This window comes from Oncorhynchus tshawytscha, linkage group LG30 (assembly GCF_018296145.1).
Source record: "Oncorhynchus tshawytscha isolate Ot180627B linkage group LG30, Otsh_v2.0, whole genome shotgun sequence".
Taxonomy (NCBI): domain Eukaryota; kingdom Metazoa; phylum Chordata; class Actinopteri; order Salmoniformes; family Salmonidae; genus Oncorhynchus; species Oncorhynchus tshawytscha.
This window is the reverse complement of record NC_056458.1, coordinates 10561843-10576608: the sequence shown is the minus strand read 5'-3', so window position 1 is coordinate 10576608 and position 14766 is coordinate 10561843. Positions and strand designations below refer to the sequence as shown.

The following is a 14766-nucleotide window of genomic DNA, read 5'->3' as shown; positions in this document are numbered from 1 at the left end:
AAAATTCTGTCTTTACCGTCTTTCTCCTCTTCTCCCCTCAGGATGAAATGATGATGAGATCCATGCAGCTCTTCGAAAATGTGATGTAAAAAGGGCGCCGGGCGGAAGGAAGGAGAGAGAGAGTGTTGAAAAAAAATCGAGAGAGAACTCTGCGTGTGTGTGTGTGCTTCAGTCCGTGCGCTCCTGTGCGTACGTCCGAGCACGCCTTTTGTTTATCTGTGTGTGTCTGTCAGAGTGGATGAATGTGTATGTATGTCTATCTCTCTCATCCTCTCATCTAACTTGTCAGCGTCCATGTGTTTGCCAAATAATGTCTCTGCCTGGCTCCATGCTGTTCTATGGATCAGATGAAGCCAGAACCGCCCAAATGACCAGCTGAGAGCAACAAGCTCTCACAGGCTCACTGCAGAATTAGACATTCATCCACGTTCTCAAAACGTCAAATTTCGAAGTGTTTTTGTTGCTCATGCTGCTCTGTATCGTTCCATTTCTCCAAACATCAAATTTAGAAGTTAAGGGTTAAGTTTAGGCACTCATTCTGAATTGTTAAGGTAAGGGTTAAGGTTTGGGATAGGGTTTAAATTAAAAATGTAAAACCAATATCCACGACTGTGATCAAACACGCAACCTTCTGATCCAGAGTCACGGGATTTACCCAAGCCTACTTGATGGTAATAGCGCTCCCTGTTGCCCCTAGCGGCCAGTTTGAAGGCATTTCCTAACGTCCTCAAGTCAAATTTCCACGTCAATCTTGAACGACCTGGCTGCTGAGAGACCCCTGGACTTGATTGTCATATTGCTGAGCCCGGGAGCATGCAGGTGAATTCTCTGGATAATGCTTCCTGCCTTTTTATGTGACATGAAGGTTTGTATAAATCAGATGATCATACAACACAGACTGAAGTGTGAAACAGCTGAGAAATCTCAAACCTATACGCTGTTCCCCGCTTAATATGTGGAAACCCTACCTCCGGAAACTACACTGGGCTACTTTGGGTTCTTTTGACTTTGTTCTTTTTGCCAAAATAGATGCATGCTTGACCCAGAGGGATACCTCCCATAGAAATAGAATCGTGATTCTACTCTATGCGCCCGACCATCCATGTGCTTGACCGGGACATGGACCTTTAATAACCTCTTGACCTCTGTATTTAACTCATGCGTCCAGTGAATGATTTATGGACCAATATGATCTACTTATCTACTTGTTTATTAACGTGTTTATGCTGTAAAATATGAGGTTGTCCGAATGTATTATTTGTTGGTTTTAAGTGTCATATGTCGTGTCCGTTTTACTATTGTCGTGGTGACCTCCGTACCTCTGTGTTGGCTTTGCTTATCGCTCTCCCGTCTATTCCTGTAGTTGTCTGTCTGTCCCTGACAGATGCCTGTTTTAATGTGTGCTTACAAATACACCCAATAGACTTGGTTTATGACTATGATGATACATAATCTTGTATGTTGGCTGGATCTAACTAATGGTGGGAAATGACCATCTGCGTAACGCAATGTGAATGGTGTGACTTATCTGTTGAAGTGTGCATTTACAGTATATATGTGTCTAAACCCATTGAGGAAAACAGAAATGTGAACTAAGTATTATTATGGAGTGACGGAATGTGTCAGTAAAACAAAGGTATGGAGAGACACTGAGACACAGCTATAAAAAATATACAAAATTATCACAGACCAATGCCACCACTCTTCTAATGTCGAACAATTATTATTTTTCTTCAAGGAATTACTCATTTGTGTTGACTTTGTCGGTTCCTCCTCAGTGTGCAAGATGGTAAATATATTGAATTAGTTTAGCTCCGGGTTTCAAAAGGGCAAAACAATATGAATACAAAATGTAAGCAACAGGTGCACCTCATACAAAACTCTATCTCAGACTGGGACCGATGGAAAGATTTAGATTGGAGAGAGTTTCAGCTTTCATGTTATGTTGTACAGTGCAAATGCTATCAATAAAATGTTTTAGAGAATATGTTGTGTTCTCTCTCTCTCTCTGTGTGTGTGTGTGTGTGTGTGTGTGTGTGTGTGTGTGTGTGTGTGTGTGTGTGTGTAGAGAGAGAGAGAGAGAGAGAGAGAAAGGGGGATCTCTGAATCAAATTAAACATTAAGATAATGATTGTATATATTAATAAATACGCCTCTTTCCGTCAAAAGCTGTGATGAAAGGACTAGACCAATAAAAATCTTCCCGCATTCTAGAAAGAAGATGTGGTTGGAACAACCTTTCTGAGTATCAGGAAGAGCCCAGTGGGGGTTAAGGGGGTTTGAAATGTGGAGGCAGTGCAGATAGTTGAAGGAGTGAGTGGAAATTAGGAAGAAATGGCAATGGGATGCCCCGCAGCCTGCAAGAACGTCTTATTCATCAGAAATACTGAAGTAGATTTATTAGAATAGTTTCTGTATTCTGTAAGTGTGTCTACCACAATCCGTGTGCATATTCAACATAACTCACAAGCAAAACCTTGAGCTGTGAATATAACATTTTACACAAATTAAACCATAATCTGTGAATTAAACCATAATATGTCATATTCACGATTAATCACAAATGAATCCATGATCTGTAAATATATTCAACATAGCTCAAAAATAAAGCTACTATTTGATTAGAAATCCCAAACATTTACAACTGTGGAATGTGCATTTGCGCATTCAAAAAGTGCTTGTGGAGCTGTAATTTACGCTTACATCATTTTTTGACAAACTTTCCGTCTGTTGATGTATTACTATATACAAATCTGTGTTCAAATGAGAGTCAGCTATCTTCATTCATTGAGATAATCTTTGTGTCATTCTCATTCAGTAATTTCTTGGGAGAACAATTTCTAGCTAGATAAACTTAATCAAATGTGAGTTATAAGGATGATTATTGATTTTTAGTTTCATTAAATAGTGGTATATAGGTGTAGGGTTAGTTGGTGGTGCACTTTTTTTACTTTTCCCCTTCCTTTTGTATATCACAAAATGTAACGTGATTGACCACACACTACCGCACAGTAGGTGGTGGCATGCACAAACAAAGTGTGAGAAAGCCAAGATACCAAAGAAGAAGAAGAAGAATTTGAGTATAACATTTATTTATTCAAAAAATGATGTTAAAATGTTCAATAAATTACTTTCATATGAATGTTAAATTCGATCATTGGGGCATGCAACACAGAGTATGTGCTTTTGACATGAGCCCACTAGCCTAGTCTGATTCATCAGGTTGTAATACACCACGAATTGGTATATACAGGCTGAGACATTTGTGGTGTAAATGTTCCTTAGAAGCCAGATTGCTGTGTGAAACTTTTGACTAAATATCCACAGAGTAGGGTTATTAAACCTCTTGAGTGTAGGGGGCAGTATTTTGATGTTTGGGTGAAAAACGTACCCAAATTAAACTGCCTATTTCTCAGGCTCAGAATCTAGAATATGCATATAATTGTCCGATTAGGATAGAAAACACTCTAAAGTTTCCAAAACTGTCAAAATATTGTCTGGGAGTATAACAGAACTGATATTGCAGGCAAAAACCTGAGGAAAATCAAACCAGGAAGTGGCCTCTATTTTGAAAGCTCCATGTTCCATAGCCTGCCTTCGCTCCATTTAAAGGGGTATCAACCAGATTCCTTTTCCTATGGCTTCCCCATGGCGTGAACCGTCTTTAGACATAGTTTCAGGCTTTTATTTTGAAAAATTAGCGAGAACGATCACATCACGTCATTGTATGGCTGGGTGCCAGCAGTGTTTTGTATGCGCAACAGCTTGGAGCATCCTTGGGTTGTGCCGTGGCGGAGATCTTTGTGGGCTATACTCGGCCTTGTCTCAGGATGGTAAGTTGGTGGTTGAAGATATCCCTCTCGTGGTGTGGGGGCTGTGCTTTGGCAAAGTGGGTGGGGTTATATCCTTCCTGTTTGGCCCTGTCTGGGGGTATCATCGGATGGGGCCACAGTGTCTCCTGACCCCTCCTGTCTCAGCCTCCAGTATTTATGCTGCAGTAGTTTATGTGTCGGGGGGCTAGGGTCAGTTTGTTATATCTGGAGTACTTCTCCTGTCTTATTAAGTATGCTCTCTCTAATTCTCTCTTTCTCTCTTTCTTTCTCTCTCTCTGAGGACCTGAGCCCGAGGACCATGCCTCAGGACTACCTGGCATGATGACTCCTTGCTGTCCCCAGTCCACCTGGCTGTGCTGCTGCTCCAGTTTCAACTGTTCCGCCTGTGATTATTATTATTTGACCATGCTGGTAATTTATGAACATTTGAACATCTCGGCCGTGTTCTGTTATAATCTCCACCCGGCACAGCCAGAAGAGGACTGGCCACCCCTCATAGCCTGGTTCCCCTCTAGGTTTCTTCCTAGGTTTTGGCCTTTCTAGGGAGTTTTTCCTAGCCACCGTGCTTCTACACCTGCATTGCTTGCTGTTTGGGGTTTTAGGGTGGGTTTCTGTACAGGACTTTGAGATATCAGCTGATGTACTATGGGCTACATAAATACATTTGATTTTGATTTGATTTTCTCTCTCACTCTGAAGAAGCTACATTCCCGGTTGATATATTATCGATTATATATTGTAAAAACAACCTGAGGATTGATGATAAAAAATGTTTGACATGTTTCTACGAACATTATGAATATAATTTGGAATTTTCGTCTGCGATGTTGTGACCGCTCGAGCCTGTTGATTTCTGAACATAATGCGCCAACCAAATGGAGGTATTTTGGATATAAAAATCATCTTTATGGAACAAAAGGAACATTTATTGTGTAACTGGGAGTCTGGTGAGTGCAAACATCCAAAGATCATCAAAGGTAAGCGATTTAATTTTTGCTTTTCTGACTTTCGTGACCAATCTACTTTGCTGCTAGCTGTTTATAATATTTTTCCTACTGAGAGAGATGTGCTTACATAAACGCTTGGTATGCTTCCGAAAAGCTTCATTGAAATCTGACACGCCAGGTGGATTAACAACAAGCTAAGCTGTGTTTTGCTATATTGCACTTGTGATTTCATGAAAATTAAATATTTTTAGTGATATAAATTGAATTTGGAGCTCTGCAACTCAGCGGTGGTTGACGAAAATGATCCCGCTAACAGGATGGGTGCATCAAGAAGTTTAACCTGCTTGTTCAGTATATTGGTTTGTACTTCCATTTTTTTATTTTTTTTATCGAATGTGACTAACACTTCCACAATATGGCCGAGCCTAACAGAACCACAGCCCGAACGGAAAACACTTCCACAATATGGCCGAGCCTAACAGAACCTCAGCCCGAACGGAAAACACATCCACAATATGGCCGAGCCTAACAGAACCACAGCCCGAACGGAAAACACTTCCACAATATGGCCGAGCCTAACAGAACCTCAGCCCGAACGGAAAACACTTCCACAATATGGCCGAGGCTAACAGAACCACAGCCCGAACGGAAAACACATCCACAATATGGCCGAGCCTAACAGAACCACAGCCCGAACGGAAAACACTTCCACAATATGGCCGAGCCTAACAGAACCTCAGCCCGAACGGAAAACACTTCCACAATATGGCCGAGGCTAACAGAACCACAGCCCGAACGGAAAACACTTCCACAATATGGCCGAGGCTAACAGAACCACAGCCCGAACGGCAAACACTTCCACAATATGGCCGAGCCTAACAGAACCACAGCCCGAACGGAAAACACTTCCACAATATGGCCGAGCCTAACAGAACCTCAGCCCGAACGGAAAACACTTCCACAATATGGCCGAGGCTAACAGAACCACAGCCCGAACGGAAAACACTTCCAGAATATTGCCGAGCCTAACAGAACCTCAGCCCGAACGGCAAACACTTCCAGCTGATTGAGGAAAACGTGCTTCGGTCGACGTCTTACGTTCGGCTATTGTTTACATATTGTCCATCACGGGCAATGTCAAGAGATTGAAAATACAAGCGACAGAACTTGTGGATACCTTATCTCCACCTAGTACCGCCAAAAAGGACGAACATCATGTACAACTGGTGAAGTAACCTCATATCATTCTATGAAACATTCTGAATTTTAGAGAATATTGCATATTTTTTTACAGTGACTTCTTTCATACTGATATCATGGAGTAACCATGGTAACAGTTTGATGTTTAGGCAACCCACTATACAAGCTAACTAACTGGCAAACGTTGGACACTCACAAAGATAGCAGGTGATCCCGTCAACTATTTAGACAAACAACCAAAGAAAAACAAATTAGTTCATTGTTAAGAACTGCTCAGTTTTAAAATCCTGAAGTGGTGATCTGCCTAGCCAGCTAATGATGAATGTTCAAATCCTATTTTTCAATATGTGATTTGTTTTGCAAGACGAAGCTCTCTTTCCCGACTGGTGTGGAGGAAAGAAATTGTTCTGTTATCTGATTAAAAATGTTAGAAATTCAGCTAGCTATTTTCTGTTCCATTTAGGCTTGCTTGCAAGCAATGCCTGGTTTTCAAACCATATGCAACAGCTTGTTAGCCACTCCCAATGCTTTGGGACTGTGCTTTGTCTTTTGAGTGTTCTGACTTCTGAGAAATGGTTTACCGTTTTATTGTCGCTACAACTCACTACTGTCAACTTGGGGTGAAGTAGCTAGCTAACCAACAACAACTGGAATGCCACACTCAGCCTTCAAGTGCCTTTTTAAAATATGTGTTTTATTTAACCTTTATTTAACTAGGCAAGTCAGTTATTAAGAACAAAGCCTTTAGCAGCACTGCAGTCAAGTAAACAAACTCACAAATTGCTTCCTTATGTCTACAATAGCTGGACAACACATCATTGTTAAATTGACTGCTATTTCAGAGAACAAATACTATAGCTATTATTACACACAAAACAAAATACTATAGCTCGTGTGCCATTATTGATTGCATGCACACCCCCTGTTAACCTACAACCAAGCTTACCTTGTTATGAGCTGAGCTGGGGCTAAATGCTAGCAACCTCTGGCCCTGAAGATCATCCCTCCATGAAGACGCATACATTGTTGGCTAATTTTTTGTTTTGTTTTTTTGCATTTGTATAATTGTTTCTTCCTAAGTTATAGAACAATTAGGGGCCGGTGTGTAGGGGCCATTTTGGCCTGTTTATAAGTTGTGTATACTTTCTTTCAAGGGTTATTTTTACCTGTTTTGTACACTAGAGGAAAGGGTTATCACAACATATGTTGGGTCACTGGTGTCATGTGTGTATATAGGTAGCACAGGTGACCAGGAAGGGTTATCACAGATGAGAGGAGAGCGCATACAGTTGTTACTGTAACACATTGCCTTAACTCCCTTATCTTACCTCATTTGCCCTCACTGTATATATACTTTTTTTCTTTTGTTCTACTGTATTATTGACAATGTTTTGTTTATTCCATGTGTAACTCTGTGTTGTTGTATGTGTCGAATTGCTATGCTTTTTCTTGGCAAGGTCGCAGTTGCAAATTAGATCTTGTTCTCAACTAGCTTACCTGGTTAAATAAAGGTGAAAAAAAAAAAACATATATAGCTCATGGAACGCATCTCTGCACCTTTTGTATAGGAATGTGTTTTGGAGCTATTTATATACGCAATAAATGGGAACTTCGCCCCAAAAGAGTAACGTTAGGAAAGCTGATTTTTGTGGACGCATTATAGACAGCTCTTCTATGCCAGTGGCAGTTCATAGGGAATCGCAACTACGACACCTAATGTCATAACTCAAAGTGGATAAGAAAGGTTTGCTGAAAGAGGTTCTCTTGCAAAGCAAAGACCCTTGAGCAGATTGCTGTATTGTACTCTAGGGTTTTTTCTGGACCACACGATTGTTTTACTGCTTGAGCGACCTGTGTCTGCCTTAAATTATGCCGAATCTTAAAGGGCGGCTGAGCTTCCGGATTTGCCCTTGTTTTAGATTTGGTTCATTAAGAAACACTAGAGGCCATGAGTGAATTCAAAAGTGAATTAATTTCAGGGTGTAGTTTGTCGTGGATGATCGCAGGTGGAAAGAGTTAGACAAATTATTTGGCCAATTAGCTTCAGCTGTGCATCACGTGACAAAGTATATCTCAATGAATGGACTGGAGAATTGTTTTATGTTTTATTCTGTAAGCACATAATTGTTTTTATTTAGTTAACCATTATTTTACCAGGTAAGTTGACTGAGAAGACATTCTCATTTACAGCAACAAACTGGGGAATAGTTACAGGGGAGAGGAAGGGGGATGAATGAGCCAATTGTAAACTGGGGATGATTAGGTGACCATGATGGTATGGGGCCAGATTGGGAATTTAGCTAGGACACTGGGGTTGACACCCCTACTCTTACAATTAATGCAATGGGATCTTTAGTGACCACAGAGAGTCAGGACACCTGTTTAACATCCCATCCAAAAGTCTGCACCCTACACAGGGCAATGTCCCCAATCATAGCCCTGGGGCATTGGGATATGTTTTAAGACCAGAGGAAAGGGTGCCTCCTACTGGCCCTCAAACAACACTTCCAGGAGCATTTGGTCTCCCATCCAGGGACCAACCAGGACCAAACCTGCTTAGCTTCAGAAGCAAGCCATTTGCTCACATTGTTCTGCATTAGTTCAAATTGTAGTTTTATTCATGAGCTATGTTGAATATATTTACAGAGCATGGATTTATTTGACTTATAGTGAATATTTTTATTTAACTAGGCAAGTCAGTTAAGAACAAATTCTTATTTACAATGACTGCCAAACTCTAACCTGGCCAAAGCTGGGCCAATTTGTTCGACGCCCCATAGGCCTCCAAATCACGGCCAGTTGTGATAGTCTGGAATCAAACCAGGGTCTGTAGTGACACCTCTAGCACTTACACGCAATACGATTTGATTTATCCCTAATTTCCCCGTGTTTATTTTTTTTGCGTTGAAGTTCCCCAGTTTTTCACCCTACATAGTAGGTGGCAGCATGCACCTCTGTGTGTTTGCGGAATGCCATAAATACAATAGAAGAAGAAAGAAGGCGTGGCGATTGAGCCCGGGTAGTGTGTCTGCGTAGTGAGGGGGCCTGTCAGTTTTCCCATTATCTTCGAAGTGCCCTGTCTCAGCAAAGAAAATGAATGGTCTGGACGAGGAACAAATGGGACCACAAACCTTTCTCTATGGTGAGATACTCTATTTGAACGAACAATAGTTTTTCGGAATCACTTAAATCAACATATCAGTAAGCTAGCTACTGTATCGAGGAAAAAACGCTGTTCATCAGACACAAGCAACACGAGGTACAGCAAGCTAATATTAGCACAATTAGATAACTTTACCACTAACGTTAGTTGTAGCTCTAATGGGGGACATGTCGGAGTTTCATCAACGTATGGCCTAAATACCATTGAATTACACTATTTGGTAGTGGAACTTACCCAGTTGTCAACTCTAGTTTATCCACGAGATATCAACTTAGCTAACGTTAGCCAGCTAGCCGATAGTTAGCACATGTGAGCTAATTTTAGTTGGCTAGCCATCCTAGCTAGTCAAGCATCTTGAAACCACATTTGTTGAGTTATATTTTGAAGGTCTTGGTGTCCCGGTTGATTTGTATGTGTTGTGTTAACTGGGCCAGACTTATTTGTGATGGACATTAGCTTCTCACTGGGTACCCCTCCATGCTTATCAAATTTCTCAACACGTGCTTTAGGTTAAAAATGGCGCACAAGGCCCTCTCGATAATGTCCATGCAGCGCAACACGAATTTGTGAACATTGCCCAAATTTCTAGTGTTGGCTAAAGTTGTTTTATCTATAATTATTCCACTTCATGGAGGTAGTATATTTGAAGTGCATTGATCATGGCATGCTTTGTCAAGGGCGGCTAGGGTAGCCTAGTGGTTAGAGCGTTGGACTAGTAACCGCAAGGTTCAAACCCCCGAGCTGACAAGGTACAAATCTGTCGTTCTGCCCCTGAACAGTTAACCCACTTCCTAGGCCGTCATTGAAAATGAGAATTTGTTCTGAACTGACTTGCCTAGTTAAATAAAGTTAAGACAACATTTGGGGGTAACCGTTCCAGATTGAAATTGATTGGACACGTTTTTTTTTTAATTTAACGTGGCATATGTCTTTGTCAATTGTGTAGTTGTTGCTTTAAAAAAATGTTGCTTAATGGCCTGTCTACCTACCTGGTTGGCTAGTTTCATTGACATGGTGAGGGTACACGTGCGCATTCAACCACGTGGGTTGGTGGCCCACGTTTGCCTCACCTCAGTCTACCTTTTAAGGAGATGTCCAGAGGACCTTATTCCCTCAGGACCGGTTTGGGTGCAGGCTTTTTCTCCAGCCAAATAAGAAATCAAACTGATTTTTTAAATTTTTTAATAGTGTTCTATTGAGTCTTTGTCGGCTATTTAACTGTCTCAAAAAAGGCCTGAAACCACACCTTGTACACCCCAACGTTGGACCCCTTGACTGATAGCAATGCATCATTTTCTCTTAGGCAATTTCCCCTTTTATAATTTACTATTTTTCTCAACAGGGTGTGAGTTGAAATCTGGGAAGGATGTTGTCTTCAACCCTGAAGAGGATGACTTTGAGCACCAACTAGACTTAAGGATGGTGAGTGTTACTGCTGTCTTTCTGCTGAATAAAATATAAATTACTTTCCAGGTGTCTGTTTTTCCTCATGGGAATGAAACTATTTCTAAACTTGGTGTCTCTTGTTGATTGCTCTTAGCTGTGTGTGGACCTCAGCACCAAGGATGAGCTGCACATCGTGGAGGTGGAAGGACAGGACACAGAGGGTCAGAAGGTTAAGGCTGTGCTGGCTTCACTCAAACCTTCCACCTTGCCAAGTGTGAGTAGTCAGACCTAGAGTATCATCAATACTTCTGTGCCATCCCTGAGTGAGGGATTGTGGGTGTATGGCCTGTGTAGAGTTCATGTTAAGTAACAAGTTAATTGTCTTGCAGGTGTGTCTTGGTGGGTTCGCAATCACACCCCCAGCAGTTTTCCGTCTCAAGGCTGGATCCGGGCCAATCCACATCAGTGGCCAGCATCTTGTCAGTGAGTATGACTTTATTATAGGACAGTGTTCCCATGGTTTCTTTAGTGATGCAATGGCATCTGTTGTCGAAGATGATATTTGTTGTGCTGATTTACTGATGCATTTTCAACACTGCTTACCAAAAGACTGAGACTGAAGATGACCATTCCCTTGTATGGAGAATGTACCTTGTCTACTCAAAGTTAACCAAAATCATTCTACCAGTGATGGGGGGAGATCAGTCTTTTGACGAGGATGAAGATGATGAAGAGGAAGAAGAGGTACAAACGTCCAAAAAAAGGCCTGCGTCAGCACCGGCTCTTAAATCTCAGGTTAGTCCTGACTACTGGCCTTCAAGCCAACACACTCTCTGGATAATCACTTGTCACAGTGTACATGTCTACTGCGTTACTGTTGCGTTGGCCTCTAGTCAAAGATGATATTTGTTGAGCTGATGATCCACTGAAGCATTTTCAACACTGCTTACCAAAAGACTGAGACTGAAGTCGGCCACTCCCATTTCTTAATGTTCCCAGTCTTTGCTCTTGCTACACATCCTCACCTCCATGCCCCTAACCATGTCCTTCCCTTTCTCCCCTTCACAGAAAAAGATGAAGATGGATGTTGGTGACGAGGATGACGATGAGGAGTAAGTCTGTTTGACTAAAGCACCTGCTCCTCGCTGAGGTTTTATAAAGAGTTGAGTTGTAACATGTGACTCCTCTTTAGGGATGATGATGATGAGGATGAAGAGAGTGAGGCTGAAGAATCTCCTGTTAAGGTGAGTGCATTTTTATTTAAGCCTATACTTATTCTGCCCCTGAGAAAGCATAGAAAATGTCACAAGAAACCTTGCTGTTTTTATCAGGCTAAGAAGACTCCGTCCAAACCTCAGACTCCTGCCCACGGTGGAAAGGGCTCTAAAGCCAACACACCAGCCGGAAAACAGGTTAGTCCTCTTACACATCTTTTGCCCTACTATAACTTGGCATCTCGTCGAAGATGATATTTGTTGAGCTGATGCTCTACTGATGCATTTTCAACACTGCTTACCAAAAGACTGAGACTGAAGATGGCTACTTGTGTTTCTGAGAGCATTATTGTAGTGATGCATGTTCTCATGTTACATGTCTTGTCTAACAATTTGTATGGTTTTCACAGGCAAAGACCCCCGGCAGCAAGGGTGGACAGACTCCTAAAAATGGACAGGCCCCCAAAGCAACTGCCAAGACCCCCAAACAAAGTCTCCATGTCTCTGAGCTCAAGGTCAAGATGATGGCGACTGTGGAGAAGGTTGGTGTCTGTTGGATTATGAGAAACTTGATGCGTATGATATAATCTGGAAATACACAGGCCTTCTTACAGTGATTAGCTGATCTTGTCTGATATATGCTAAAGAACTGTTAACCGAAAGACTAGGGACACTTCTGAATATCTAGACTAATGTTAAGTCTTGCTATTTCAGGGAGGGAAGTTGCCTAAACTCCAGTCCAAGTTTGAGAGCTTTGTGAGGAACAGCTTCAAAGTCACAGAAACCAAGGTATGTTAATGCTGCTCCGGGACATCATGGTGTTTGTCAAGAACACAGGTTAAATGGAATGTTTGGGAAATGAATGACCGTAGCGCTGTCAGGGAATCGAAACACCCCTAAAGAGCAATGAAGACTATTTTGGTTTTGATCAGCAATGAGGAAAAACACCAATACCTCTAAGAAGTGCTGAGCTCTCATCAATGACATGTTTTCTAACAGTTGCACAGTTATGATTATGCTTTAGTAAATATTTTCCCCCAATCTTTTTCAGACCGTAGAGGAACTGTGGCAGTGGAGACAAACTGTTGAAGACGGCAAATAACTTTTGTCTTAAACTATTTTTAGTTTGATTACTTCAGCCATCTCATCAATTCCCCTCCCCGTCTGCCTACTCTGCCCCCTCTTGGCCCTTCCCATGTCTGAATCAATGCTCTGTTATTCTACACTGCTGCAGCATTTCATGTCCAGTGCCCTGCTAGAGTGGAGCTAATGGCACTGAGCCCCATCACCCCTGGCCCTACCAGCATCACCCTCTCCAAGAGGACGGGAGGGGTGGTACTATTCCAGCTTTCATGTGGACGGACCTGGGGAAACCCGTTTTCAACTTTGCATTTTGTAAATGTGTAAATGAAATCCTTGCTACTGTGTTGTACGTAGCATTCTGAAGTGTGTCAGAGCTGTCCCTCTGGCATTTTGGAAGATATCTGTTCATGTTTGTTTCATTTTGAATGATTTAAATGATGGGTGAAGTGAAATGGCAAGTGTTGTCATCCATAAGCTGTTGAATTTGTCGACGCTTGTCCTTCCCTTCCAGGTGGTAGGCTCTAAGGTCTGAGACATTAACTTTTGCATTGTATTGAACGGTTTTAAGAAATTCTCACGTTGATATTTTTTGCAGTAAGGGTAGAGTGAAGCAGCTAGTTCCCTGTTGACATGAATGTCATTTTGAAAGTAAAAATATTCCTGTTTTATTAGACCTGCATCTCATCTCTGTTTTAATTGTTATACATGAAGTATATGATCAGTTCTCCATCCACAGAAATATTCTGTTCCACAATTAAACGTTCTGGGGAAGATTGTCTCTAAGCTTTGTTATTGATGGTAGAATTTCAGTGTGAAGCCTTCAATGAAATCCTTTACATGAGCCTCTGCAGGACACTATCCCATAATATAGACCCTGAGGTATGAACTACATTGTTACATGAAATAATGATGGTATTTTGAGGATGTACTTTTGGTCTAGTCTGCTAAATAGGTGCGAACATGAAATAAACCTAGATGTCTGGTAGACATCTGCTTTGCTGTTGGCCCACTGTCTTAAACTATGAGACAGCACTGTTACTCCTTCCTTGTGCAGACCTGCATGCTCCATGACCTGTCCATGGTTGACAACTTGATAATGCTACGATGCAGAGAACTACAGCTGCAATGTGACCTGCACTGTTAAGGGCTTGTAAGTAAGCATTTCACGGTAAGGTCTACTCTTGTATTCGGTGCATGTGACAATTGAAGTTTGCTTTGATTCACAGAAATGCAATTACTTTTGCATCTCAGGCTGTGCTCTGTCAGACCTGGCTCCTACCAGGTGACATGGAAAGGCCAGTGTCCATACCTTGCCCTTTCGCTGTATACATGTTTTCTCATCTCGAGGTTCACTTAAAAGTTTGTGGGTTGACGATTTAATCTTAAATAAGCAATTACCCCCTCCCCCTACTGACAGGTAATGGAAGCTTGTGTGCTACAAAGGGGGGGGGGGTAAAGAAGACAAGCATGACCCTATTGGAGCATTTCTAACTATTGATCTATGGGCAACGGGGTTGATGTGTAATGCTTAACACAATGTATGCTACCCAACTTGAATGTTTCAACATTTACACAAACTGAGGGACATAACTTCATGGACTCACACCCTAAGTATGGTTTTATCCCTGTTCAAAGTATCTGACAGGGAGACCCATTCTCCACTGCATCACTCTGACAAATACAAGACACCAGCCAGTAAACCAACTACCACTATGCATCTTCTGTATTGCTTTGGTCCCAAATAAGGTGGACAGACTCAAGTCAGTAGGTTTGGAATGTCACCCAATCTCATTCCCCTATGAGTCACTATAGACTGCGGCCAGCAGAGGGGGCTGGTGTATAAGTAAGCCCTTTCCTGACAGCCTTGGTTGTGTTGCATCCCTGAGGGGTGATCTCATCCTCCCTCCCAGATCTGGAGCAGGTCCAGGAGGTCAGGAGAC

At 41.9% G+C, this 14766-nt stretch overlaps 2 protein-coding genes and 1 non-coding gene across 5 annotated transcripts in view; all 3 read left to right on the top strand.

Moving 5' to 3' along the window:
• Positions 1-1987, top strand: part of LOC112231386 (Kv channel-interacting protein 1) — a 35718-nt gene extending 33731 nt beyond the window's left edge. For all 3 annotated transcript variants that reach the window (XM_024398121.2, XM_042309578.1, XM_024398122.2), the window contains exon 8: positions 42-1987. In XM_024398121.2, the coding sequence (XP_024253889.1) occupies positions 42-89 (48 nt within the window). In that variant the 3' untranslated portion in view covers positions 90-1987. The remainder of the gene's footprint in view (positions 1-41) is intronic.
• Positions 1988-8964: 6977 nt separating this feature from the next.
• LOC112231385 (nucleophosmin) lies at positions 8965-13597 on the top strand. The gene is made up of 11 exons (XM_024398119.2): positions 8965-9122; positions 10486-10565; positions 10684-10803; positions 10919-11012; positions 11218-11324; positions 11598-11641; positions 11722-11773; positions 11861-11941; positions 12154-12285; positions 12458-12532; positions 12795-13597. The coding sequence occupies exons 1-11, from the start codon at positions 9074-9076 to the stop codon at positions 12843-12845; spliced, it is 885 nt and encodes a 294-aa protein (XP_024253887.1). The 5' UTR covers positions 8965-9073; the 3' UTR covers positions 12846-13597.
• On the top strand, positions 12647-12717 carry LOC112231515. Its single transcript, XR_002950475.1, has one exon. It is a non-coding gene; the product is annotated as a small nucleolar RNA SNORD61 (small nucleolar RNA).
• Positions 13598-14766: the final 1169 nt, after the last annotated feature.

Coding starts and splice junctions, on each gene's coding strand:
- LOC112231385 (XM_024398119.2), top strand. CDS start 9,074: ATGAATGGTCTGGACGAGGAACAAATGGGACCACAAACCTTTCTCTAT. Junction 11,642..11,721: donor GACGAGGATGACGATGAGGA/GTAAGTCTGTTT, acceptor ACTCCTCTTTAG/GGATGATGATGATGAGGATG. Junction 11,774..11,860: donor CTGAAGAATCTCCTGTTAAG/GTGAGTGCATTT, acceptor TGTTTTTATCAG/GCTAAGAAGACTCCGTCCAA.